At 55.3% G+C, this 26,502-nt stretch overlaps 6 protein-coding genes across 6 annotated transcripts; 3 read left to right on the forward strand and 3 right to left on the reverse strand.

Annotated features, from left to right (window-relative positions):
• Positions 1 to 2,087: 2,087 nt before the first annotated feature.
• Positions 2,088 to 5,457, reverse strand: CHGG_02581 (uncharacterized protein; the record flags this gene model as incomplete). Its single annotated transcript, XM_001229096.1, has 2 exons — positions 2,088 to 2,231; positions 2,290 to 5,457. The coding sequence occupies 2 exons, from the start codon at positions 5,455 to 5,457 to the stop codon at positions 2,088 to 2,090; spliced, it is 3,312 nt and encodes a 1,103-aa protein (XP_001229097.1).
• A 328-nt stretch (positions 5,458 to 5,785) lies between these two features.
• CHGG_02582 (uncharacterized protein) lies at positions 5,786 to 6,514 on the forward strand (the record flags this gene model as incomplete). Its single annotated transcript, XM_001229097.1, has 4 exons — positions 5,786 to 5,885; positions 5,951 to 6,078; positions 6,201 to 6,246; positions 6,312 to 6,514. 4 exons carry the CDS (start codon positions 5,786 to 5,788, stop codon positions 6,512 to 6,514), a joined length of 477 nt encoding a protein of 158 aa, XP_001229098.1.
• Positions 6,515 to 10,735: 4,221 nt separating this feature from the next.
• On the forward strand, positions 10,736 to 12,290 carry CHGG_02583 (uncharacterized protein; the record flags this gene model as incomplete). The annotated part of the gene is made up of 3 exons (XM_001229098.1): positions 10,736 to 11,291; positions 11,562 to 11,759; positions 12,148 to 12,290. The coding sequence occupies 3 exons, from the start codon at positions 10,736 to 10,738 to the stop codon at positions 12,288 to 12,290; spliced, it is 897 nt and encodes a 298-aa protein (XP_001229099.1).
• A 6,390-nt stretch (positions 12,291 to 18,680) lies between these two features.
• On the reverse strand, positions 18,681 to 18,893 carry CHGG_02584 (uncharacterized protein; the record flags this gene model as incomplete). The annotated part of the gene is made up of 1 exon (XM_001229099.1): positions 18,681 to 18,893. The coding sequence occupies one exon, from the start codon at positions 18,891 to 18,893 to the stop codon at positions 18,681 to 18,683; it is 213 nt and encodes a 70-aa protein (XP_001229100.1).
• A 2,316-nt stretch (positions 18,894 to 21,209) lies between these two features.
• On the reverse strand, positions 21,210 to 24,113 carry CHGG_02585 (uncharacterized protein; the record flags this gene model as incomplete). The annotated part of the gene is made up of 7 exons (XM_001229100.1): positions 21,210 to 21,760; positions 21,851 to 21,878; positions 22,084 to 23,028; positions 23,142 to 23,299; positions 23,349 to 23,528; positions 23,578 to 23,896; positions 23,952 to 24,113. The coding sequence occupies 7 exons, from the start codon at positions 24,111 to 24,113 to the stop codon at positions 21,210 to 21,212; spliced, it is 2,343 nt and encodes a 780-aa protein (XP_001229101.1).
• A 589-nt stretch (positions 24,114 to 24,702) lies between these two features.
• Positions 24,703 to 25,393, forward strand: CHGG_02586 (60S ribosomal protein L36; the record flags this gene model as incomplete). Its single annotated transcript, XM_001229101.1, has 5 exons — positions 24,703 to 24,747; positions 24,868 to 24,885; positions 25,014 to 25,114; positions 25,179 to 25,260; positions 25,313 to 25,393. The coding sequence occupies 5 exons, from the start codon at positions 24,703 to 24,705 to the stop codon at positions 25,391 to 25,393; spliced, it is 327 nt and encodes a 108-aa protein (XP_001229102.1).
• Positions 25,394 to 26,502: the final 1,109 nt, after the last annotated feature.

Below are 26,502 nucleotides of genomic sequence, written 5' to 3' on the forward strand. Positions count from 1 at the left end.
GGGTGGGAGGTGGATTGTTGCTTTTAGCAAGCGTTTCAACAAGCGGTGGTAAAAACGCGGGTTCTTAAAGCGGGCTCCTGATGCGGACTTTTTGGGTGGTAATTTTTGCTCTAGTAATAACGTTATATTATATGTATAGATGGTGGATGGAGGCCTAGACTAGGCCTTTAGTTAGCGATTCTAACTTTCTGGTACCCTTCCTTATCTCACTTCTCGTTACCCTCCCATCCCCCAAGCAGTTTCAACCCGCTCATCCTCTTCCCCAGGTAGGAAGGAGGCAAACAAACACCAACTAACTACAACTCGACATAACCCACCCTGATAACGCCATCCAACAGCTCCAAACAACCGTACAAGTGAACTCAACCCCCCGGTTGGTATCCTGCTTCCTTACCTCCCGTCTTGTGGCACGTCGGGTAGCATAACCACCCCCCCTCTCCCATCATCCGACAGGTGTGGTGTCACAGACCGGGGGGGTCAGCTGATCGCACCGTTCCATCCCGTCCCGTGCCCTCCCATCACATCACTGCCGGCTCTGACTTATCTCGAGGGGCCCGGCTTGCCATCTGTGGATGGTGTGTAATGTGGCGTGGGGTGGTGGGTGGTGGTTGATGGGATGTGGTAAGCGGCGGTAGCACTCGCGCTGTTGCTGCTAAGGCCGAGATGGCGGGTTACTTGGGAAGGCTTGACTCTGGTTGGGGTTTGAATGGCCAGGTTGGTCCCGTACCCGATATCTGGTGTGTAGGATGGAAAGTGCCAGTGTTGATTAATGGTGCGTGATATAGGGGGTGGGGGGGGCATGGCGATATGAAGAAATGTCGGCGTAGCGCAATGAGAAGGTCAAAGCGGCAATGTGTGAGAAGGGCAGGTTTCACACCCATCAATCATGTCATGGCCAACCACGGACAAAGCACAGAACAAAGCGAGGAGACATGTCTCGATTTCCCCCAGCGCGAGTCGCTGGTAGCAAGCAGTATACAGATCCCATCAACCACACCGCCGCCGACGGGTATGCATGCACTAGAAACTCCTGTAAAAAAACGCAAAGGCAAAATGCCTACACCACCGGCGTACCCAGCCGCAAATGGCAATCTCAATGAAATGCCGGCCGAAAGAGACGGGCCCCCAGAGAACAGGTAAGATGCACCCCGGAGTCCCAGAGAAAACACGATCCTGACCAACAAAACGCCTGGCGTCCCACCGAACATGGCGCAAGGATGCAAGAGCCGCCCAAAAACCCCTTTCAGTATCCACAAGAGAGAAAATGTGTTCATCGAAGGTGAAGTTGACGTGCTGTCTAGCAGCGACAAGAATAGAAGGAAAAGGTGCCCAGCAGCGAGCCTGCCCTGCCCTGCCGTGCCGAGATGCGCCGCCGAAACCCAAACCAGCCCTCCGATGTACATGAACATGCCCAGGTCCCGCCGTCCAGGGAGATCGATGCACACTCTGCGGTCCCCATCCCAGTCCTTGTTTATGATGTCTTATCCGTCCCTTATTTTGTTCCATGCAATGCAGAGCCTCGCCGGAGAGGTCGCCATGATCCCTCATCCGCCACCGAACCAGATGGCCATCATCACCCCCCCTTTTTTGAAAAGATGAAACAAGTGAAAGCCCTCGGTGACATGAAGAGGGAGGAAAGCAGAAGAGAAGAAAATTGAAAATCATCAAACCAACAGCCCGCCTAATTTTTTCTCGCTTCTTCCCTGTCTATAAGCCCTTTCGCGCCAGTTCGTAAATGTAAGCCTCGCAATGCGGGTATCATGGTGGTATCAGAGGCCGTCCGTGTGGGTCGCCAGGACGTGTCGACGGCGCATGCAAATGCTCTCGAATCCCCTCGGTAATGCCTCCTGTTTCACCCAAAAAAACGCCTCCGGTGATGAATAACAAATGAAAAAAATGGTGTCCGGGTCTTGCCTCGGTGGTGTCCCTCCCCTCCTTATCCATTCCCTTGCCGATGAGGAGGGTGCGAGGTGGACTTGAACCGGAGAAATGTGATAGAAAGCTGCAAAAATATGGTGTTGGTACATGCCCGCAGAATCTTCCACTTGCAGCCAAGGTGTTGCTACAGATGTTTTGAGGCGGGATAATCATGTTGTTCGGCCGCTGTCCATGCTGGACTTGGGGCTCGGACTCGTGTTGGCAAAAACATTCCTCCCAATGTTCTTGAGTTTGTTGCCGTTCTTGAGCGGCGCTTCTTCCTGATACGAGACCAGGATTTCGGTGACCGGGCCCTTCTTGATGTTACAGAAGAGAGTCGAGAATAGGAAACGCTCCCCTCTGTGGTTGTACAGTGGGATCGTGCGATAGCCTTGCTTGAGGTCGCAAAAGCTTGACCGTGTAAGTGGCAAAGGGGGCCTTGTCGTTGTATCCACCCTTGTCCGCGAGCTTGACGCTGAACCGCACGAAGATCAAGTCGGGATATTTGGTGGTGACATCGAAGGTACAGGCCTTGTTGAACTCGGGGTTGAAGCCATTGTCGCGCACGACTTTGGTGCGCTGCTTGAGCTGCATTTGTTGAGCTGCGGCATACGCAGCCGCGTCCGCCTTGTTCCGCTTGTCGTCGGCCATCAGCACCTCGACGTCAATGTAGGGGTCTACCGTGCGCTTTTCGCCCAGGTTCGAGGGTCGCATTAGTTGCTGCGCAGAGATGACCTCGATCTCGAAGGCGACCTTCTTCCGCACGCGCCTGCCGACACACTCGTCGGGGGACAGGTTAGGCCTCACTTGGATTGTACGCCCCTCGATGGGTTTGAGGACATAGCCTGACTGGGCTGTGCCGCCGTCAAACATGGCTTGGTTCAGCTGCATGCCCGTGTCAAAAGTCTGCCAGTTGAGGGCCGCCATCTGCACTCCGCGCTTCCAGTAGATGAGAGGGTCGAAATTGCTCGATGAGATGCGCCCGCCGTTGGGATAGACGCGCATCAGATGGCGCATGTTATGGCGGTACAGAGCTCTCTTTCCTTCGCTCAGCTGGTTCTTCTCGGCAAACGTCTTCTCCTTGAAAGAGAAGATGTGGTTGAACTTCTTGGCGTCGGGGCTGTCGAAGCCATCGAAGTGGATGCCCATGCAGTACACGCCCAGCTCCCCCAACACGGGATGGATCTTGCTGTTGGCCTTTTTGGCGGCGCCCAGTTCGCTTTCGCTATCGCACTCGCTCGGACTGCTACTGACGGCTTCGTGGACCAAGCCCTCGGTGATGGTGTTGATCTGCCGATTGGACCTCGAAGCCGGAGACGGGCTAAGAAGGGGACTCGACGGGACCGGCACAGGGACGTTATCCATGGCCAGCGCTCGTAGATACGGCGAAGGCACGCTGTTGCCACGCCGCCGCCCGGTGGGTCGGTCAATGTTCCTGACCGACTCGTCCGACTTCTTGACTTTGATGAGGATACGGTCCATCAGCTCCGACGGTGACGGCAGGCGGTCGGAGGATGGGTCCAGGGGCGCCCGCACCAGCTTGTCGCCGAAGATGTCGATCATGATCTTGGCCATGTTGATTTGCGTGTTCGGGCTGCAGCGCACCTCGAGCGAGATCCACAGAGGGAAGCGTGACTTGGCGAAAGCGTATTTGTTGATGGTCTTGATGACTTCGAGGAACGAGATGCTCGTCGTCAGAGTGTGGCCGTGCGTCACGACTGGCTGATTGCCCTCTCCGTCCCAACAGTCGACTTCGATGCAGCGGCAACCCCGCAGCAGAGCCGAGATGTAACCTTCGTGGCTGGAAATGCTGGCCACCTGGCGGCCGATCAAGTACGTGTTATGCGAGCTCGAGATGTAGTACTCGTTCATGGGCCGGTCGAGCACGTATTCCTGGGGCTCCTTGGGGATGGCTTCGTTCGAGGTGGACGTCAGAAAGCCGGCAAATGACGTTTCTGACATGGTCAACCGCTCCTCGCCCGTGATCCCTTGCTTATCGGTGTCCCTCAGCTTCCCCTTGCGGGCGAATCGCGCAAAAACAAGCTCCCAAAAGGCTAGATCGTCGTCGACAGCCTCGCGCTGCACGTGGCGCAGGAATTGGAGGAATTCGTCCTTCGTCATGCCAGATGCGGCGTCTTTCGCGTGGGTGTGGTAAATGCGTCGGATGTCCCTGCGGGTCTTCATGAGGCGCACAAATTCGATGAACTCGTCAAAGTTGAGCCGAGACCCGTGATTCGGGCTGGACGGCAGGTCGTCGGAGCTGCCCCGTCGACCCTTGGCCATGTCAAACTTTCTACGTAATTCATCGACGGACACGTGGATGTGTAGGCTACGGCACACGCGCTCAACGCCGGCGAAATCGATGTGCTCGTCCTCAGCGGAACGCATCTTCCCCAGCTGCCTCTCCATCTCCATCCCCCAGTACGCGCGGACAGCCTTGTCGTTAAAGGACATCAGGCTTGTAGCGAAATCTTGACGGTGCTTGGAGATGGTCTCGAGGGCCACAATCCACTGCTGGAAGGACTCGTCGCTGTCGGCAATGAGGTGCAACAGCTTGGTGTTTGTCTTGTTGGGGAGCGTGTAGATCAGGGAGAAAAAGCGAGGTTCTACAGATTCGGGGAGCGCCGAGTCGAGCCGATACTGCCGAATGTCCTCGGCTGTGCGAATCTCTCTGATGTCATCGATGTAGAGGTACTTGTTCCTGTCCCACCAGATCTTAGCCGTATCGGGATCGAGGTATAAGGTGATCCGCTTGGTGCTCTTCTTCTTGGAGACCTTGGTCAGGCTCATGCCTTGGCGGAGGGAGAGCGGGATCAAGCCGAAACCATCAGACGAAGTTGACGAACGGATCGAGCCCGTCTCCTGGAGCGTCGCATCGTCACCGGGACGATCTTCTACGACAACGGCGGCTTCGTTGTCCGACTCGCTGTCAAAGGGGCTGATGTTCTCATAGGGCGTGTTCGGGTTGCTCACGCTGCCTCTCCGGCGTATTACACCGGGGCCAACACTCCCGTCGCGGCTCCTCGGGTGAGTTGAGGACGGCCGCCTGTTCATCAAGCCGGCGGCCTTGCGAACCGTCATCGAGGCGCGCCGGACGATATTCCCCATGGCTAGGGTGCCAGCCGCCTTGAAGGTGGGTTGGCTGAGCGAGGCAGTGCTAGTCCTCCTGGACATCTGAGTGATGGTCTGTTCAGGCTGGTGCTTGGCAATGATGGACTCGGGGAGTTGGAAAGGCGCGACCATCTGGTAGAGGTCGTCTAGCCCCTGTTCTTGGCAAGCCACTAGTGTCTCGGGGGACGCTTGAAGAGAACTGCTGGTGGTGATACCGGTCCCAACGGTCTCGGCGGGCGAGCCATGTTGCGAGGCAGGTGATACAGAAGAATTGCTGAGGGCCGAGGGTGGTATCAAGACCAGCTGTGTTTGCGGTAGCAGGTCGGTCTTGACCTGGCTGGGGCGTGCCCGGCGCGTCTGAAGTGATTCGGACGCCATGACCGAGGCGCCAGGTGGTAATGATGAATTGGAGTCGATGGTAACTGTCATGGTGTCGTTTGAAAAAGAAGAAAGAAGGCCCCCCCGGATAACGTGAGGGCCGTGCTGGTGGATCAGGTCGAGTGATGGAGTGGGCCTGAGCGTGTGGGTGTGGAGCACCACGGCTGATCTGGGAGGAGAAATGCTGAATATTATATGGGACGAAGCGCCTTCCGCCGCATTTTTCCCAAGTGGTGTCTAAGAAAGCCGGCCTTCCTGTCTGGCGATCAAAAATGCGGGGAAAGTTATAGACGAGCCTATGATTCCGGCAGAGGCGGGTCCCTGGGGGTAGATGTGTCTAAAGGAGGAGAGTGGCCGCCGGGGCTGTAGACGCAAGTCGATGGATGACCAGCAGGACGAGTCGACGCGAGATCAGCAAGCCGCAGGGGCGCAACCGAGCCAGTCGGCCTTTGGTCGTGCAGGTGTATCTGTGGGTACAGGTACGAAGGACGACCCAGGTACCGACATGTACGTACGATTTTGCTGCGTTCGATTTCCTGGGGAGGATGGGTCGGGAGTGGCCCGTGTGGTGACAGCCCGGGTCGCTCACGGCAGAAGATGAGGTGGCAGGCCGTATGCAAGTGGCTGTTTAGGGCACTGGCATTCCCAGGATGCCGGTTCTGGGGGTGGCAGGTAACTCAAGAGATCCACAAAAACTAGGCGCAGGAAGAGCAACCAGCCAGAAAATGGAAGGGGGAGCCTTTGAGGTTGCCTGTCGACCTGTCGACCTGTAGACCCGTCGAAATAATCCACAGTGTGCCGATGGGGAGAAGCGAGTCGGGCGGCGTGTCACGAGTAGCAGTAAGTCCAGTGCAGTCTCAGTGCAGTCCCAATGCACTCCCAATGCACTCCCAATGCACTCCCAGTCCAGTCCAGCTCGGTTCAGATCGAACAGCAAAAAGGCGACCTCCCGTGTCCCTCGTTGCTGCGTGCTTCTTGGCGGTTTGGGACGAAGGCGGCCGGCGTCTCGCTGCAAGCCGTCCGTCCGTCCGTCTCCGGGTTTTTCGGGCGCCTCGAGTTGCAGCTGTCCCGGGTAGCTGCTTGCTTGGCAAAGACAACCGAACAATGATTTGTACTTTTGTACCACGGGATGTCTGTATTTTTGCAGGGCCTGCTAAAATGGTGTCTACCCACGAATGCGGCTGTCGAATTGATGAAAAATGGGTTAAAAATTTGATAAAAAACGAGATTGTGAAGCGGGGGCGAATCTAGCAAGATGCGCGTTGCTTTTCGGTGATGTGCGTGTGCGTGTGTATGTGTGTGTGTGTGTGTGTGTGTGGGTGAGTCGACAGCGTTGTCGAGAGGAATGCTGCTGGTTTGATGATGAATGACTCGGCCGCGTTGTGATGGACCTGCAGGGTTGGCAACGGATATGACGGCCGGGATCAGTGATGGGTGGCCAATGCGGCAGTGCTGCTGCTGCTGCTGCTTCTATTTCGTCTGATCTTTTTCTCCTTCTTTTCTCTCGCTCTCCCTGTCGAAAAGTCGTCTGTGGGTGTGCGTGTGCTGCTGTACTTGTAATTGGTAATGAGGTGCGTGGTACAAGAGTACAGACAGATGCACAGTCGTTGGTCCGAAAGAGGGAAGCTGGATTCAAGGGTGATGCGTGCGTCTGCTTATAAACTTTATTTCAGGGCTGTGGTGGAGGGCGGATGGTCCTTTTGTCTCGCCGCGTCCCAGAATGCAATGCCCGGAAATATTTAGTGTGGAGGTCGACGGTGTGGGCGGTGCGGGAGTCATGGCCAGGACAAGGGCGGTTGGGGCGCTTGGTGCAAGGTCGATCATCGACAGGAGAAACAACGGTCAGGGTCAAGGTGAAAATTGTGTCATCCGCACTTATTATTATAGGTACTATACGTACAGCCAGCACTGCCGTCACCACGACCAACGGGCCAAAGCGTGGTGGATGTTCTTGGCAGGAGGCAAACGGGCAGACCCAAGGGAGACACGGGAACTTGGGCACCTTGGGGCGCTGTCCTGGCAAGCCTGGCAAGCCTGGCACTGACAAGCCTGGCTCAGCTGGGATTTCGTGTCCCCCCAACCTACTCCTTCCCTTTTCTGGGAAAAACTGCAACTGCTCAGCACAACCTACACCCGTTCCGCGTCCGGGCGGAGCCCCTCGGGCAAGCGGGCGTAGACAAGTGGGCAGGCGGCAGCTTGGCCCTACCTACACCGCACCTTCCAACTTCTACCTACACAGTATGTTGAACTACTGAGAAAAATTCCAGTGTGTGAAATACAAGTACCCCCCGTGACGTGCCGTAACGGTTTGTTTCACCTTGGGCAGATTTGGGCAGGACTGCCCAGCAGTTAGCCTGGGAGCGCCTGGGAGCCCGGCATCCGAGGTACCAGATACTCCAATGCTGTTCCCAGTTCAAAGACCACATGAGACCTGCTGGCCGCTGATCTGAACGGGGCGCTTCTTTGAAGAGCGACGTCGATTGGAACGGACTGCTACCGGGGGCGTCTGGGAAATTCAATCCAGGCGCAAATTTTCAATGGGTCACCAATCGGCGGAGCTGTGCGAGCTGTGGTACGGAAAACACCTTGACAACTGCCAGTGGTCCCTCGGCGTCACCCCGAGTCGGCCCAGCTCGCTTCTGTGGGGTGAGGTCAGACCGCCCGAATCAGGCAAGCTCTCAAACCTTGAAGTTACCTTGTCCAAGATACTTTGTAACACGTATTTTCGCCTTCTCAAGCCCCCGTCCATGTCAATACGATGCTATTCTTGCAGCCAGCTCCATATCACTCCCCACGAACCGACCCCACAACCCATTCTCGTTCATTCGCTATCGTTCTCTCTCGCCAACGGTCGATGGGGGGGGGGAATGGGGGACGGGATGAGATCATGGGAGACAGGAATATTCTGTGGGTCGAAACTTTGAAGTTGTCCCCTCTGCGACGGGAATTCCGCATCGAGCCTGCCTGATCCGGACATATCGGAATGCCAACGTTCCAACAGGGACGACCAAACAGCGGGGGTCTCGCTGTCACGTCCCTTCCAGCAATCCCTTTTTTCACCTTTTTTTAATTGCCCCCATGGATGGTGCTAGAAGACGGAATTCTGACAGGCTGGCACCTTTGCTAGGGTATGGATACGCTCGCAAAATCCTTTGTTGGCCGACGACAGTTCAAAGAACCCCGCTCCACCAAAAGCGACAAGCGAACAGAGAGCTCTGACGCCAGCGGGGCAGGGCGACGTCAACAAAGAAATGCAAGCCACCACCGTGAATAATCACATAATTTACCGCAATTTCATCTTGCGACGCCCCCATCCCGGCTCCCTACCACAGGAGCGCAGGCACCCGATGAAGTTTACCTCATGCCGTCATGAGCCCGCCGCCGGGCAACTGGAGGGACACGGGAAGCGGATCCAAGCTGCTGGGTGGTTTGTTCATGTCCCTCCCCACACACCCTGGATGCTGCCCACATGGCCCGGGTTTGTTTCTACCCCTCGTTTCCAACCCGCTGCGAAGTACATTTGTACATACATGCATACGACAAAAAGGCACCCAGCCGCCTGTGCCGGGAAGCCGAACGGTGGCAGAGCTCAAAGGGCGTAACATATACTTGGTATGTATAATTACGGATTAGCCCTGAGCAGGGCCAATATAGATTACGCATTACGTCGATACACAATAGTTACCGTGGTTGCATCAATCCGCATCGGGGTGAATTCCTTGGCCGGCGGGATCGCTCCAAGAACCCGGCAACACGGCTCGCTAGCACACCGACAGGTCGCAAATAGGTACTGCGTAAACACCTTCACATAGGAACTCGGTATGTTAACGTTACATGGTACATATTTCCTTGCTGGTGCACGATTTTGACGTGGCTCTAATCCCTGGGAGTAATTCCAACTATGCCCAAATTGAAACGCGGGTAGTCGGATTTCTCGGGGTTCCCGCTCTGAAAACTCCCATCTCACAGGTGGATTTGGATTTTCAGCAACAAATAAACATCGGTTCACCTTGGACACCTGCGATTGTATCCATGCAACACATCACATTCACCGACATTTCCGGGTCAGCCACAAAAACCCAAAGCTTAGACCCGTGGATCTGGTCAAAATTGTTGCCAGGCACAGACGACGCTTGCGCAGAGCCTCGGTTTCACTGAAGCGCTTTTGTTGCCTGCCAAGAGGACCAACCGCCCTTGCCAGCGCAACGCGACGCACACAATCGGCATGATGCACGGCATCGCATCGCATCAAAATCGACCCCCCCATCTCTCATGGGGGAAAAGAGCCCCCCCTCTCTCTCAACTCCCAAGCTGGAATATCGGGTACAAACGGTGATCTGTTTCCGACACCCCGGCTACTATCATGTGTCAGGCTCGACCAAGGCGAAGATCGTGTTTTCCCAACTTCTGACTATCCAGGCTTTCCATTCGTCTGATCACAAACTGCGTCGCCAGGAGTGTCCTCCTTTCTTCCAAATCGCAAGCGGCGGGAGCAAGCCGTGGCACCGTAGGAATGTGGGCACCTTCTATATACAGATCATGTCATGATTGGACGCCTGGGGGTCTCGGGCAGTTTGACGGGGCAAGGGTCGCCTCGGACTGCATCATCACGAGGACAGAATTTCGAACCCTCGGCGCCAGTTATCTGAGGGCGATAGCGAAGCCCCTGCTGCCGCGGAGGAGCTGAGCAGTTTGGACCTCAACGTTATCCCGAACCCCCACCAATGATGGCGACCTAACAGGCGACTGACGTCTCGGCAGAGCTCTTTCCAGCAAACCGAGTGCCGTCTTTTCCAGCAGAGCGGATTCTATGTGTGATTGGTATCGACCCGCTGCCGTCCCATCGCCCCCTCCCTGAGATGGCCCCGTGGGCGACACAGACGATCCCAACAACCCTCTCATGTTTTTCTTGCGAGTGCAACGCGCCGACGTTGGCAGGTTGGATACTGGCAAATGGCGCAACGGCCTTGGTGGCCGCCGGAAGCCAGCACGGAGCTGGGGCACCTCCACGTGCTCGTTCCCGTTTCGTTGCCAGCCGGGCGCTAGGTACCACGACCACGGTGATGTTCCTGTTATGAAACGGCGGCCACGCAGATCCTTGGTCAGAAGGGAAACGAGGAATGACAGATTGGCATCCTCAAAGATCCTGATCCGCTTTCACCATCAGACCTAGAGATGCCGAACACCACCAGCCTTTCCGCTCCCTCCTGTCATGGTTGTGTAACTATGTAGTCAGCCCCGGCTTTGAGTGGCCGTCAAACCCGGAGACCCACTACGGATCGGCGATGATTGCGCTGTTAGGCGCCGTTGCCCGGCCCTGTGTTGTTTCATGTCTGTGATCCCTAGGGTCCCCAGGCTTGGATATGACGTCCTTTGGGAACAGGGCTCTGTGTCATGGACCCTTTATTCCCATTTCGTCACCCGCACGACCAGGTCAACCAATTCTTTGGATATTGGCCCCAAGAGTACCAGATTTATCCATCCATCGGGCAACCCGGGCGAAAAAGCCCAAGGGGCTCCGCTCTTCGCCGCCGCCCGCCCGCCGCCGCTGGATGACGGCAATTGGATCGAAAAGAACACCATCCCCCTCACTCTCTCCCCTTTAGACGGCTTCGGCACCGAGTCTCCTCTTGTCTCCTCTCTTCCGCCATCGAAAGCTCCTCCCCATGCACGCATACATTGCACATGGCTTGGCAGCTTGGTGCGGGAACTTGGTCATCCCACGGCAGGACCCCAAATGTCGTGGCATCGCGAGGAGCTCAACCCGTTCTGCGACCCGACGCGGAAACACAGCCTGCTTTTAGCTAGCCCGGGCTGTTGGGACCGATCTTCGCACCTTTTTATTTTCGCTATTGAATCCCCGCGTCGCGCGGGGTGTCTGGTAGGTTCGTCCTGCTGCCGCAGCGGCGCCGGGGATGAGCGGGATGGTGCCGGGCCGCAACATAAACTACCACCCTCTGGCCAAAAAAAAAAAAAAAAAAAGCCGGACCCAAACCCCGAGCAGGAAAAACGAACGAGCAAAATAAACCAGGCAAAATAAATCGGGCAAAATAAAACGGGCAGAGAAATCAAGGGAAAAAAAAATCGAGTAAAAGAAGAGGAAGTCGAGTACTACATAATAGTTCTTTTGTTTCATTTGTTCTGTTTTTTTACAGTAGAGGCTTCGCCGACATCTCAACTACCACCTCCTACTTCTTTTACCCTACCAACACTTGGAGTTCGGCCTTTTCTTTGCCCGCTGAATAACTACATCAGGGTACTTACTGGCCACAGCCGTCGCCACACGGCAACCTCCACGGGAGGGCCCGTTGCAGGCGCATCTTCTTTTTACCCCTCTATCAGCAGAGCCCGGGGTGAGTTGAGAAGCGAAGCTTGGATCGAAATTGATCTCTTGCAACCTCGCGGAACCTCCCCCAGGTTCCGCCCGCGCCCACCACGCATGAAATATGCAAAGCAACTCAACATCTCAGGAGGCCAATTGCCCCGACCCATGATAGAACTTTGACGGTTTCCTGTTGCTCCCCCTCCCTCCTCTTCTCCCCCGCGGCAGTTGCAATGGTTCAACCGCGGACCGGTGCCGGCCGCTGCCGCGCATGGGTCGATACCAGCTCGCAGGATGGGTTCAACGACGCCGATCGGCCTCCCAACGCCGCACATCGAGATTTCCAGCCAGGACGGCGATGGAGGCCCCCGTTACACCCGCGCCTCCCCCGCCCCTCCCAACGTAATCATTCGCGACAGTCTGTGGGCTTCAAGCACCCCACGATATCTCGGCCATCATGACGTTATCGAGTGACAGGAAGGGGCCTTTGAACTCTCGATTTCTCGATTGCTACCCAGCAGCAGGGCTGCACCAGGCCGAAGAGGGGTTTCCGGCACGTTGAGGAAGCATCGCGAGGGGTCGCATCGGCACCCTTCAATTGGGCCCGTCCCCCGCAGCCAGACGAGCATGGGCTGCAGAGAGCTCAATTCGGCAAAGGGAGGTCGGTCACGAGCTGCCTCCTTCGCCCTGTGTCTTGAGCCCTAAATGTTGTCTACGTGGCAGAGTTACTGCGAGTATGACCCCATCGGGCGAGACGATCTCGATTGCGCACCGCCCTCGTGGACGGACGAAGGTGTGTCGCGCATACTGCAGAATGCAACAGCTCGTATCGGCAAGGAGATGCCGCTTTGGTCAGGGGCTCTGGTTCAAAAAGATCCCTCGAAAGGGACGCGAAGGGAAAGTCCTCGTCCTTGTCCTTGCCCTTCGAGCCCTTGACTGCGAGCCATTGTGATGGTTATCGCGTGGGCAGCCAAAACATGGCCAATGGAACCCCCGCACCATAGCTTAACAACCATGTCTTTAAACCCCCAAGCCCAACCCCCCGCGAACCCCCCTCTGGCTTGCTGCACATCATTTCCGTTGCAGCGAGCATGGGTGGGTGAGGATCATCCGCACGGGACGAGGGAGGCGGGGGAGAGACAGAGATTCGTTTCACCAGGTCGAAACCATCATCTCCCTCAGAGATTTGAGAAATACAGAGGGTCAATCCAAATCTCCAAATTCAATGCCAAAAGGCGGGATTGCCCATCAGGAGACAGGAGAACTTCCCAATCCGTCGGCCAACCACAGGGAAAGCCCCTGATATCCCAGGCACAGCTGTCGGCCGTGTCCAGGAAAATCGAGGCACCATGTTTCAGAGGACATTGGATGTTCCCTGGGAGGCTGTTGATTGGGGCCTTCGCTCCATCAAGTTAGCGATCAAATGCACCGATGGGGGATTCGTACAGGCCAACGCGTCCTGGATGAACTGGCCAATAATTGACGGCGGAGCCAACCAGCGAGTGCAATCACTTCGGAGCCGAGAAGCGAGGCGTAAGAACGATAAAAAAAAAAAAAACTAGCAAAAGGGGCGATTTTCTAGAATCCTTCCATCCTGGCAGGGCTCCGCCTCCGCAAAAGACATCCCTGCGTCGCACCAAAAACCCGCCAGTTCGGCTGTGTCGGAAGGAAGCCAAGACGCTCTGTTTCGCTGTTGCAGAGTGTGTGGGGCCGGTAATATGACGTCGGCGCACGTGGGAAAGAGCCTGGCTTGCCTGAGCTTGCCTGTGCTTGCCTCCTTCCTCCTGCCTGGCGTGAGCCACCTCAGGCATCAATGAAAGAGCAAGCATGCACAGTGGGCTTCTTCTATATGCACTGTCCAAATTCATTCATTCCTTCCTTCCTTTCTTGCCGAGTCCGCGCCTGGGGATTGGAAGAGAAGGAACGGCTCAGCAACGGCCCAACAGAACCACCACAATTTTTCCGGCTTCCCTTGCTGAGCTCGCTTCAATTCCTCGCTTCTTCAAAAACAACCTAACCTGCCTACTTACCCAACCATGCCCGCGATGACCCCTCCCCGGGTAATAAGACGACCCATCAAATTGGCCCGAATTGGCCAAAACTGATGCAGCCTTTTGTCTTTTCAGTCTATGCACAGAGGTCATGTGCTTGCTCCGGTGATTTGACAATGGGACGAAAATAAGCACGCACGCATAGCAACGCCAACGTCGGCTGCAGTCATGTTTCCTTTGCAACTCAATCTCTAACCCCGCCGCAGCCTTGTGTTACACGAACCTCACCTACCCCACACCTTGGGCCGCCTTCTCCTCACCTTTTTGACGACGGTAGCTACCTACCTATGGTGTGACCAAACACGCGGAGGTGGTGAAGATGCACGAGCTTAATTTGGTTCTGGGTGCGTAACCCGATCCTCTCTTGGGGTTTCTCGGGCTCTCCAGGACCCGGAGACCGATCGAGGATCGAGGCAACCCCGAGGACACGGAGACTAGAGGTGCCTAGCTCAGGTTCTACCGAAATACCAAGTCAAGTACCGTGCCTACCATGTCTGCTAACATCGCTGTCGGTACTGAGCTTAGTATGGTGACATCCATCTACCTAGGCATGTATAGACGTGTGAGGGAGTTCAAAGCTTCAAACGACAATTTCCCCTTTCGAAGCGGAGACAGAGGTCAAGTCACATATACACACAAAGTCTGTCACCTGCACACACAACTCTCCATCTAACCTTTGCTTCGAGGACGTAAAGCAAACCAATCCCTCAACGCCTCACCCCCTCCCCAACAGTTGGTCACGAAAAGACAAGGTCCCAAATTAAAACCCTCGCCGGCTTCGCTTAGAAGCCAGCCAGCCTGCGGGCCGAAGAATTCAACCCCAAGGGTGCGGTCTTCCCCACCTCCCATGCAAGACCGTGCATATGTCGTGGGTGTGCTCGGGTCAGCGAGTGACAGCTCACAAGTCTTTCCAGCCCTAGGCCGGGCCGACCGGGCGTTCAAACCTTCTCGGACAACCGAGGGGGGACTCATCACCTCGAACGGACATGTACCCCTTCACTTCCTGCGCCAGCCCCAAAACGGCAACGACTCCAAGCATGAACGGCTGCTTAGGGTCGTCTACCTCAGCCCCCTGACCCTCCGATCGCCCATGCGGACGTGGCTTGACGGCTGACTGCGTCGAACTTTTACAAACCGGACCTACATATCTAGCCTTTGTACCGAAGAGTGACGCTACTTGTCCGTGGACCTGTAGTACCTAGGTAGGTCGCTGCCTCGGCATGCATGCTCACATCACCTATAGACACCCCTCTTAGCGGGACCTACATCTTGGCAAGCCTCGCTTTTTCTTTTGGAGATGGATGTTTTGGTGCTATTGATATGTACTGGCCTTTTCGAAACAGCCTCAAGGTCGATCCCTGCTGCGGTTTGACCCTTTTGGGGGCGATTCTTCACGGGTGTTGAGTGGCCCATAAGCGCGTTGATGTTGTTGTAAGCATGTTGTTGGTGGCGCTCCCATCCTCCCAACTTTGTACTCCCAAGTGAAACAACCACATCTCATTCTCATTTCCCCTGGGTGGCAACGACGATCACGGGAGAAAAACCATCAATTGCTCAATCTAAGGCCTCGATTGTGAACCAGTCCTGCTCACCGCAACTCCATTTCAGCTGAGTTCTCTCCCCTTCACCGAAACCCAACGCCCAATAACCGCCACCCAGACCTTGTCTTTGTGTAACCCGAGCACGTAACGCACAGATTACCAGCTGCATCTGCATGGCTGGCTGGGTTCCATTGCAAACCTTCAACTCGGACTTTCGCAGCCCCATCAAAAGAATCAGCAAATTCTCACTCGCGCCCCGCGGGATAGCGCAAACCATTCCAGAGCGGTATCAGACGGGAGGAAGCCTCCGCGATGACGAGAGAAGAATGAAAGGAAGAAAGGAAGATAAGAAAATAAGGCGGGAAGAGATCACATGAGGCAGTGTCGATGAGGTGCTTCCATACCCTCCGCCCATCACCCGTCCCTCCCGGCCATGTTTCACCCTCCCACCCCCCTATTTTTTCCTCGCTTCCTCCCAATCCGAATCCTTGGGAATTCCGAACAATAGGTCAACTAACCCATACCAATCGCTCCACTTCCATGGCACAGATCGTCGATCTTAGGAGAGAGTGAGGGCTTCTTTTCGTTCTTTACCCGCTTCCACGGCTGAAGCCTGACTGCGCCGCCAACGGGGTGACGTCGGCGGTTGGTATGTGTACCCTTTGGCACATTGGTGGGATACCCGAGTGTCAGTCAGCCTGCAGTCTCATCTGCCAATCATTCAGTCAGTCAGTCAGTCAGTCAGTCGGTTGCTTTGCCCGCTCGGTCGGTCCTTTCAGCCACGCATATCGCAGAAGAGCAGTTTTTTATGCTTTCCCAATGCCACCCTGCCTCTGCCTCTGCCTATGGAGCGGCTTCCCTCTATCGGCGATGACTGGGTGACATATGCAAAGCCGTCTGCGTGGCTGGCTGGCTGGCGGGGTGAATGGTTGGCTAGTTGGTTGGTTGGTCAGTTGGTTGGTTGGTCAGTTGGTTGGCTGGTTCGTACGCTGTCAGTAGAGGGTGGTACGGGTACCTCACCCTGCTGGGCAACCAAGATTGGGCTGAGTGGAAATGGATGGGGCATCTCCTTCCGGGCGACGACTGCCCGCATTGTCAGCTTCCCAACCTGACTTAACCTGACACTCAACCCACATCCAGCCAGCGCGTTTTTTTTTTCAGATGGCTGATAATGTGATACGATGATACGACTCTACCATGACAGCCACGCAAGACGATAACACACGCAACGCATGAACGCACACGCGCACCTGAGCAGATAGGTTGCGCACAAGGAGGGGGAGTGGAAAATCGGAAAATAGAAATCCGCGTCTGCCTATCTGACTCGATCTAAGCCGCGCCGTGCCTCGCAACCGGCTTATTCGGCTGCCTTGTGGGCATTCGTACACTTTACTTTCTCTGTACGACAACACAATACACAACATACCGCCCCTAGCGTAGAAGAGTTTGACATCAAACAACAGCAGAAACCTCGAGCCTCCAACATGCCCCTGGCTGGCCCTGGCCCGGCCCTGTCCATGGGCCTCCCCCCTCCCTTCCCCTGCTTCCCTGGCTCACACGCTCGGCTACTTCCGAGACGGGCCTCTTTGTGCACCCGCCCTTCTCTTCTCGCACACACACCCATCCCACACCTCTCATGGCTTGTTTACCCCAAACCATGGGCACCCCCATTTCATTCGGGACCGGTAACTGCTGGGGGTTGGGTCACGGCCCTGGCACTGGCTGGGCTGGGCTGGGCTGGGCTGGGCTGGGCTGGGCTGACTGGGGTGTCACAAGGGCCAGGCAGGGGTGAGATATAACAAGCGCCATCATCCCCGTGATGGCGTTAGTGTGGGTGTTAGTGTTAGTTGGGGCTGATATGATATCCGTTTTGTTCGTTCTCAGTAACTTGGATGTCACGCAACTTGGTCACTGGACGCGTCATCTGACGAGGTGGGAGGTTTAGTGTGTAGTCGGGCCGGGAGTAAGTACCTATGGAGTGTAAGAGTGTAACTTGCCCCGATGGGGCGTGTTATACTGTGTGTTAGTGTGTTATATACCGGCATGTGGATAGGAGGATGGGATGGAGAGGGGGATGTGATGATATGCAAAGACTCTGCAGACGGTGGGACCTTGGCGGTGTGGCCATCAAGGTGAGTAGAGTGAGTGGGTGGGAGATATGTGGTTGTGCATTTCATGATCGTGCTCGATCCTATCCCGGTGACCTGCCCTGGATTCGGGACGGGGATTGTCGTCGACTTGGGGTATACAACTACACACCGCCGTTCCGCGTCGATAAGAGAATCGTTAACAAACCCGACCAGGGCCGGCCGGCCAAGCAAACTCGACCCCCGTCTCGCCGAGCTCGCCGAGAGCTTTGGGTGACAGCAGACAGCAGTTTGGTGAGAGACGTGTGAAGGCGTCATGTACCACGGCATTGCCAGCTCCTCCTGCTTGCTCGGCTACAACTGACATGCCGCCTGCCGCCTCGATGTGTGGCCTGCCTGCGGTTATCCGCCTTGGCTCTGTCGCTCAGTCGCACACGGCATCTTTTGTCGCCGCGAGGTGGGGATCGTTGAGGATCAGCTGGTGCTTAGACGTACACGGTTAGCATCGCTGCACTTTGGAAGAGAGCTTCAGATAAGCGAGAGGTAACAGGGGACAACCCGGACACAGTCGGTTGCCTCGGGGGTTTTTGGCAGGGCGAGACCTATCACGGTCTGTGTCAAGTGCAGATGTCATGCACTCCTCAGGTGCCTCGTGAGATTTGGTTGCCTCGTCTGGGCTTTCCTGCCTCATCGACGTTCTGGTGCTGCATATGCATCTCGTGTTGCCCTAGTTTGCTTCTTTCGGGGGGTGATCAGCCGGATTGATATTCCCGTCTTGGACGATCTCCGACCTAGCATGTCCACGTATGTGTTGTGGCGAAGTGACGTGATAAGTCACGTTTCTCGACATCAGTGTTGACGTCTCAGAACTTAGTATGCCAGGGAGCAGGACTTTGAGAAGTACTTCATCTAATCTGATGCGGATTTCCCGTTAGTTTCTAACCGAGTATTGCGTGTGACAAACAACCCCCTTTTCAAGATCACGACATGCGGGATTTAGGAGAAAGGACAGCGTCAGTTACACTGTACAGCTTCCATATTTGAGATCGGTGTCATTGACGGATCAATTACACTGCTTGCTTACACGACATTGAGACACTCGACGCCCATAACGTGGGTGCCTCACCGGCCAGCACGCAACAAATGAAAAGCTCATTGATATAGGGACTTGCTAGGCGCGCACCCCCCAAAATTGCTGCGCGCGCACCCCGCCCGAAATTGCTAGGCGTGCACCCCCTCCCCGCCCAAAGGATTAGGGTTTATATGGTCGCAACTAAAACAAATGAATTAGCGTGGTGTTGCGTTGGGCGAGGTGGTGAGGTAGGGTCTCCGATTCTGTGAGGTCGATTGGCTGGAGGATAAGAAGATCGATATCGTCGTATTCGTCAGAATCCTCGCCTGCAGCCGAAAACTCTGTGGCGAGCGGCAGGGCTGGTGCAGGTTGTTCGAGCACCTGCGGCTCGACCGCGCGAGGGTTTTGCGACATTCTGGTGGGTTCCTAGCATTCTAGAACGGTCAGATTAGCCGTAGAAAACATGTTTTTGCTATGCAGCTTACCTGTGTTGATTGCGGGTTGGCGATGTTGAACCTCTGACCCTAACCCTGCAGGGTGCGCGCCTAGCAATTCTGGGCGGGGGGTGCGCGCGCAGCAATTTTGGGGGGTGCGCGCCTAGCAAGGCCCTTGATATAGGCAAGGATCGATCAATGTTTGACCTTTCGTGTCGTAAATTTGATCGGTCAGAGACCGGTGAGCGAGAAGAGCTCGCTTTGAGCCGAGATTCTTCTGGTATGTACATGCACATGCAGTGTCCATACAACAGGAGAGTTGAGAAGCCAAAGCAGGCTGAGACATCAATATACGGAACTCGTCTGGCGCCACTCCCAAGCCTGTCAAGTGAAGACAATAGCAACGCGTATGTATGTACATGGACAGGGGTTGCGGGAACCGACACAGGAGTCGGGCGTGGTAAAATGCGCTTGTATTCCCCTTAGCCAATGCTGTACGCGCAAGTGAGACACGGCTCCTTTTTTCTGCGGTCAGGCTGAGCCGCTCCTGGAGGGACGAGCGTTGAGACATGACGCAGGAGCATGCTTTTGATCAGGCCCACTCCATCCCATCACCGTCACGGCAAAAGATGACTTCTCGATGTCCGATCCATCGCATGTCCATATCCATGTGCTTCCGAATCCAGTGGCTTTGTCTCACGAGAGCCCCCTCAGCGCCTCTTGCTCGTTGCAAATACGTTTAGCCCCTTGCTCACATGCCAGCTTAGTCTGTGTCTCGGTTCTCTAGTTCAATCCTTCGCCTCTTTCTTGGATGCAGGAGCCAACGTCGTCTCGTTGCCCCGCTGTCTCGGGTCACACAAGCCTTGGCTCTGAACAGTTTGCCCGATCTGTTGAATGTGGCTTGTTGATCGACGAGGTCTGCGTAGAAGTGGTGTTTGTTGATCCAATAATCAAGGACCAAAAGTAGGGGGCGTTCGTTGAGTCTTCTATTCTTAGTCTCGGTTCCGAGGCGAACAATGACTTTAGCTTAGCCACCATAATTTGTATTTTTGATAGACAAGAAATGCGAGAAGCCAAGAACCCGCTGCCAAAGCGCTACTCAAGCTACTTGACCCGAAGACTCGGTAGTGGGCGGATACTGTACAGGCAGCCGAAGCGGGAGAACGGAAACAGACTGATGGGCAAAGCAAACAACCACCCCCCATCCCTGTTCCACGCCCCTGCCGTAAATGTAGTTTGTCCAGAGCCCAGACCATACGCCACCACGCCTCACCGGTCTCCCCAAAACCTCCCCCGGCCCTCCGAGACCATTAGTCCACCATGCCACGCTACGCCTTAATATGCCGTGCAGAATCCCATCACCGATCACACCCAATCCGAGCCGCAGAAACCAAGACAGACCTTACCTCTCCCCATCAGCCCGGCCCGATCACCGAAAGTACCTGACAGCATCGGCACTCCAGCCTCGGCTCCGCCTTCCCCATCCCCCCCTTGCTCTCGCAAACCGGGTACTTGTCCATGTATGTACAGCCAGGTACCGTGAGCGTGGCCTGACCCCCCCTCCTCTGCTTCCCGACACGAGGGATGAGGCACCAGCCATGCATGACTTGGCGCCGCCACAATAGCGGGCGATGGAAGCCGGCGAAGGGCGGCCGCAATAAAAAAAAAGGAGCAATCGCGCCGTTGCCTATCAACTCGGAATGGAAACAGGGAAAACCCATATGCACGCCCTGAGTAGGCGGCCAGAAGAAGGCAGCCCTGCAGAGTGTAAACAAACGAGGCCAAGGAATGAGACCGGCGAGAGACCGAGTGTGGCAGACTGCATATCCATTTGCCTCGCCGTGTGCATTCCGGACTGTGCCGTCTGCAGGCCACGGACAGGGCGACCGCAAGACATACAGCTGCAACGTCGTATTGGGGATGCGGTCTTCTCTGTATTCGGGGATTGCTGCGTTGTCGAGTCGCGGTAACCGCGGTAGTGCAAAAAAATGAGGCCGGATATTGCCAATTCTCTCTTTGCAGGAGGTCGCGTGCTGTTGTAATGCAGGGCAACCCAAAGCAGTTGTGGTGGAAACAAACATCTGAGGCTCGGGAATAGCTAGCCGAGGCTCTGGATTCAGGGGTAAGTAAACAAACGGCATTCGACCAACTCGAATGACCAGCGACACCAAAAAAAAGAAACCCTCAAAGCGAAACGGCTCAATCCAACAGCGATTATATCCACGCAATTGCTGTAAAGGATCCATTGCCGTCCAATTTCACAACCCCATCAACCACACCCTCTCCACCCCCGCCTTCACACCCCCAACGGCTGCACATTCCCTCTAATCTCACGAATCACCTCCCTCGTCCTCACATTATCCTCAAAGCTCACCTTCACCAAATCCACCACCTCCTCCGCCGTAAAATACAAGCTCAGCTCCCCTTCCACCCACAAGAACCGCACATCCTTCAAGTTACTCTGCAGCACCTCACTAAGATACTTCAGCCGCAACCAGTTCCCCGCAAACTGCGCCGTCACAGGTACCTCGCCCTCCACTTTCTTCATCACCCCCCGTTGGGAACCCGATGCCGCCGCCAACCGACTCGGCAGGAACAAATCATCGAGCTCCTCGACGGACGAGATCAGCCCTGCGATGTTGTAGGCCTCGTCCTGGCCGATGGAGGGCAGGTCCATGACGTCGGCGATCATCTTGGCGGCGACGGCGTCGACCAGGCTGCCGACCGCCTGCTGCCAGACGGAGCGCGCGAGGATGTCCTCCCAGGCCGTGGCGAGGGAGCGGGCGTGGGCTGTGGCCGAGGAGACGGCGGATGCGGTGTCGGGTTGGTGCAGGAGGTTTTGTTCGCCTGGGTGTGTGGGGATGGGAGGTTAGTACTTGGAGAGGTGGGGGTGGGCGGGAGAGGATAGATGGGGGTATAAAGGGGAGGGCAGCTTACCGCCTAATAGGTCACGCAGGACCGTTTTCTGGATGGAGAGTTCGTTGGTGTAGGCGCGGTTGGCAAAAGATTGTAGGGATTTGATGTCGTTGTCCAGTCGTAGCATGTTTTGAGCTCGCGTGCTGATGTCGCTGCGTGTCTTCCAGGTTGTGGCAAATTCAGAGAGCTGCTCTGCTAGGTAGGCTGCGTCGTTGTAGAGATACCTAGGGCCATTAGCGTGAGTTCATCGTTACTTGGAGTCCGACTTGCATATTGCCACCGATCCCCGGAGAGTAATAGTGAGGTGAAATGGCCCGAAATATGGCTAGGACGAGCGTGGGAAGACTGAACAGCCCTGCTGCTTGAGCTGCGACCGGGCTGTTCGCGTGGCTGTCATGCGTCAAGGCGGCACCGTCTTCGACTATCGCAAATATCAAGTCTAGAACTGGCTGCGGCGTGGAAGAGATGCTGTAAGTCTCTTTCAGGACCAACTCTCGGGTCTGTGGTTCTGATCGCGGCGCTGTAGGGTTGTCTGCAGTTTCGGCTTCATCGGCGCCGCCTTCGTCACCCCATCCCCAAGCTTCCGACGGGTCTTCTTCCTCGTCTGGTTCTTTCTCGCTAGGTACCGCCGCAGCTTTCACGCTCGGTTCCTCTGTTGTGGCCTCCTCCTCTCCCCAACCCCACGCATCGGCACCGTCGTCATCGCCATCCGGGGGCTCATCAGTTTTGTTGGTTGTTGTTTCTTCTGGGACCACCTGCTCGCCATCATCCCAAGCGTCCCAGCCGTGGTCGTCAGCAGAAGCGACAGCACCATTAGCGACCAATTGCTGGCCTTCTGACTTCGAAACCATCTGTTTCTCTACCTTTTCCACCCGCTTCGGGGCCCCGAGACCTCGAGAAAGCTTGATCCGCATAGAATCTAGCGCAGCTTCTCTGCATTTTGCGAGCCACACCTTCGGCGCATTGTCCGCCCATTCTTGCAGACCACCGAGGTTAGTGAAACCAAGTGCTTTTAATCTTGCGCAGAAGGCTTTGGCAGCTTCAATGACCTCTTGGAACTTATCCATGTCCCGGAGAGATGATGGTACGGCTGAGTCCAGCCAGACACTGGTAATACTGTGTATTGTTTCTGGTAGTAGGGTGGCCGAGATAGTATCGATAAGGTCAGGGGGTAGCCGCTGGACTAGGAAAGAGAAGACCTGCTCGAGGTCTGCAAAGAGAGATTGAAAGGTTTTGTCTGACGAGCCTCGTAGTTCAAGTGCGCCCTGTAGTGATGTGAGTAGGTGATGATTGAAGACATTGGTCCACTCACATCTTGAATGTGGATGCTAGGCAAAGTTTCCTTGCTGATATCCATCCTCGGAAGCAGGATCGCTTTGTTGATGTCCTGCCAGAGGCGGCTCATGCGTTCATCCACCTCATTGTATGCCCTCAAACCTATTACGGCGTTTTCGAGGCTCATTGGCTCATCTACACAGGTCAGAGCCGTCTACGAACAATCAGCATCGGCAAGACTCACCTTCTCGACTACTGCTTATTGAGACCCTCTGGCTCTCCGCATCGACATTGATAAGTGCGTTCCACACATGATCAAACACATCATGAACATCTGATTTCAGTTCGAACGCCCTGATGTCGAGGAGCTTGACGGCACGGCAGGTCCTGTTCACTCCTACGACATCTAGTTGCTTCCAGGACTCTAGGGGACATTAGCAGCGCCCAGCGAAGCTCATAGGCGCATTGCTCACTTTCAAGTAGGTGTAGTGCATCTAGAATGCGCCGTTCATCCCGCGCCTGCTCAACCTCATCGAGGGTCTGATTCACGGTTTTGATTCCCTTGAGTGTCTCGTGGACTTGGGCATTGTAGTTCAGCTCGCGAATCAGGAAGTCGGCTTTCGCTTCGATCTCGTCTACTGTACGTCCTGACACGGCAGGGGTCTCGGAGGCCTTAACTATCTCGGCCGCGAGAGCTTTGGATCGGAGGATGTCGTCCTGGACGGATTGCGCATTCGTTTGCCAGGTTCTCACGTCGTCGGCTGTTTCCTCGCTGATAGCATGTATTTCGGCCTGCGCAAGAGGATGCTTAGAATGCGCCCAGCTCTCAATATGTGTAGGCTCGTACCTGAAGCTTTGCCTTGGCGTCTGCGAGTGCCTTGATGGCCGTGGGTAGGGATTCGGCGTTGATGGGTAGTGACGAGACAGCGTCTTCGGGGAACGCACCGAAAAGAGAGAAATCGACGAGGGCTTGCGCCATATGCGCGGCTGGCGGATCGGGAGTTTCCATGGCTAGTTTGGGAGGTACGTTGTTCGGAGCGTGGCGCCAGCGAAGCCGGGGATAACTTGTCGAGTTGAGGCCACTTTAAGCCAGGCCCCTCCTGCACCTTTACACCTGACTACCGTTGGAGAGTTGGCGCTCTCGACCAAGTTACGGCGTTCCGCAGTTGGTTGTAACTTCGGCAACAGATACCCATATATTACTGCCGTTCAGCCGACCGTTTCGCAAGCGCTTCGAGTTGGCCTTGGTGAGGTAAGTCCGAGTAGGTTAAGTTGTTGTTCCTGTCAAAGGTTCCAAGGTTCCAAGGTTCCGAAGTTCAAAGCTGTCTCCAATTGGAAGTCGGTGTCAAAGCTTCAACTCTTGGCTTCCATGGCCCAAAGATCGAACCGAACCCCTGCCCCTCCTGCTTTGGGCCGTTGGAGAAGCCCCACCAAACCCGGGCCGACAATGCTCAAAATACAGCTGATGCCAGCTGGCTACGCAGCTCCACTTTATTCGAACTTTTGCCCTGCAACCCACAAAACTAAACCTCGAATTCTATTCCTCTCCTTTCCCGCTCAGCGTCACGACGACAATCACCACGGCATCACCAGTCACAATGGCCGCTTCTAAGAACGAGACTCCCCGCACCGGGCTGGCAACCGTAAGTTTTGATTCTTTTTTCTATCGCAGTTCGGAGTTGCGCGATCTTGCGCAGCTTCAATTGTTTCTCGTGGTTCTGCACATCTCCAAACCGCAAAAATGCTAACTCGCGATTTCGCAGGGTCTCAACAAGGGCCACGTAAGATAAGCCTTCTTGTCTCACCTCGTGGAGGATCTCCGCACTTGCTTCATCCTCTCGGGGATATATCGAAGCATATCCGCGGATGATGGACCTTGGCTGATATGTTCGCTCTTCCCCGAATACAGAAGACCACCGCCCGCGTCAGCAAGCCGCGTGTGAGCCGCACCAAGGGCCACCTTAGCAAGCGGACTTCTTTCGTCCGCGAGCTCGTCAAGGAGGTCGCTGGGTACGTTTTCTTTTCTACACCATTTCATGGGTGAATTGGAGGGTGACTAACGACGACGCAATAGCCTTGCTCCCTATGAGCGCCGCATCATCGAACTTCTCCGCAACAGCAAGGACAAGCGTGCCCGTAAGCTCGCCAAGAAGAAGGTAAGAGTGCTCGATGGCTTTCTTTGCCGAATTACCGCTAACCACCCACCAGCTGGGCACCTTCGGCCGTGCCAAGGCGAAGGTTGAGGACATGAACCGTGTCATCGCCGAGTCTCGCCGTGCCGGCCACTAAACGTCGTCCGCTGCTCTGGGATGTCATCATAAGGTGGACGCCGAGGGATTTGACGACAGATTCTGGGGAGGGACACCGGGTTAGAGAGCTCAGCTCTCCCGACGAGCGCCCTTAGCTTGCTCTCAGAAAGAGCTCGCGATATAGACCAGACCAAAAATCGACCTCGTGGTTGTCTTGATACCCTATTTAACATGTTAAGTGTGTGGTGAATTTTACGAACCTTGCCCAAGTCACTTGCATATGCTTGTCTGCGAATGTGAATATACCCTAGCACTGTCACCCATTACGTAGGTAGCCATCGCTACCTAGTCATCAACGGCCATCGCAATAGCAAGTCGTCTTGGGCCGCACTATACCGACCCTCATCCGGTCTGCCACTTTTCGTCTCGGATCTGGCGCCAATCGGGAACCAGTTCTCTATCAGATACCATCCCAGCCCAAATCTGTGACCACCGACGCCGTGGTTGTGGACCCTCACTGCGAGCTGACATGGCGGGGCACACACCCTGGCGGCCGCTGCCCCGCCATTCAGGGATTCACGATTACACCGTACAACAACCAACAGGGCCGCAACTGGGTGTGGATAGGTGCGCCTTCTGTTGGCTGTCCATGAGCTACAACTGCCGTGCTCGGTAAGACATTTTACGACCTCTTACAGAAATGGGAACTGTGACGAAAATTTGAAACCATTACTGTGTTTCCACGTTTATTCAAGTCTCCGAAAAAGGAAAAAGGAAAAAAAAAAAAAAAAAGAGAAAGTTAACTAAAATCACACAACTCCCCGCACACAACAACTAATCGACCGAGAGCCCGACAGACCTGAACCTTGGCCCCCGACGATTTCCCATATCCCACTGTCCAGAGCGATCAGCTGCAAGGACGCAGCTACACCGCTATTGGTCTTCAACTCTTCGGCCAGGCAGCAAGGCGACCCTTTGCTGGCAGCCTGCATTCACCAACCCGGTACGTACGTCTGTCTGTCAGCCTCTATCCATCTATCTATCCACATCATGTCGCCATAGCATATCACATTTGGTGAGACAAGGATATCTATGGTTCCCCGGCAGAATCATTATCGTCAACTCTTCATGGCATGAGGCACTTGTCCA

Source organism: Chaetomium globosum, genomic scaffold (genome assembly GCF_000143365.1).
Source record: "Chaetomium globosum CBS 148.51 scaffold_2 genomic scaffold, whole genome shotgun sequence".
Lineage (NCBI taxonomy): Eukaryota > Fungi > Ascomycota > Sordariomycetes > Sordariales > Chaetomiaceae > Chaetomium > Chaetomium globosum.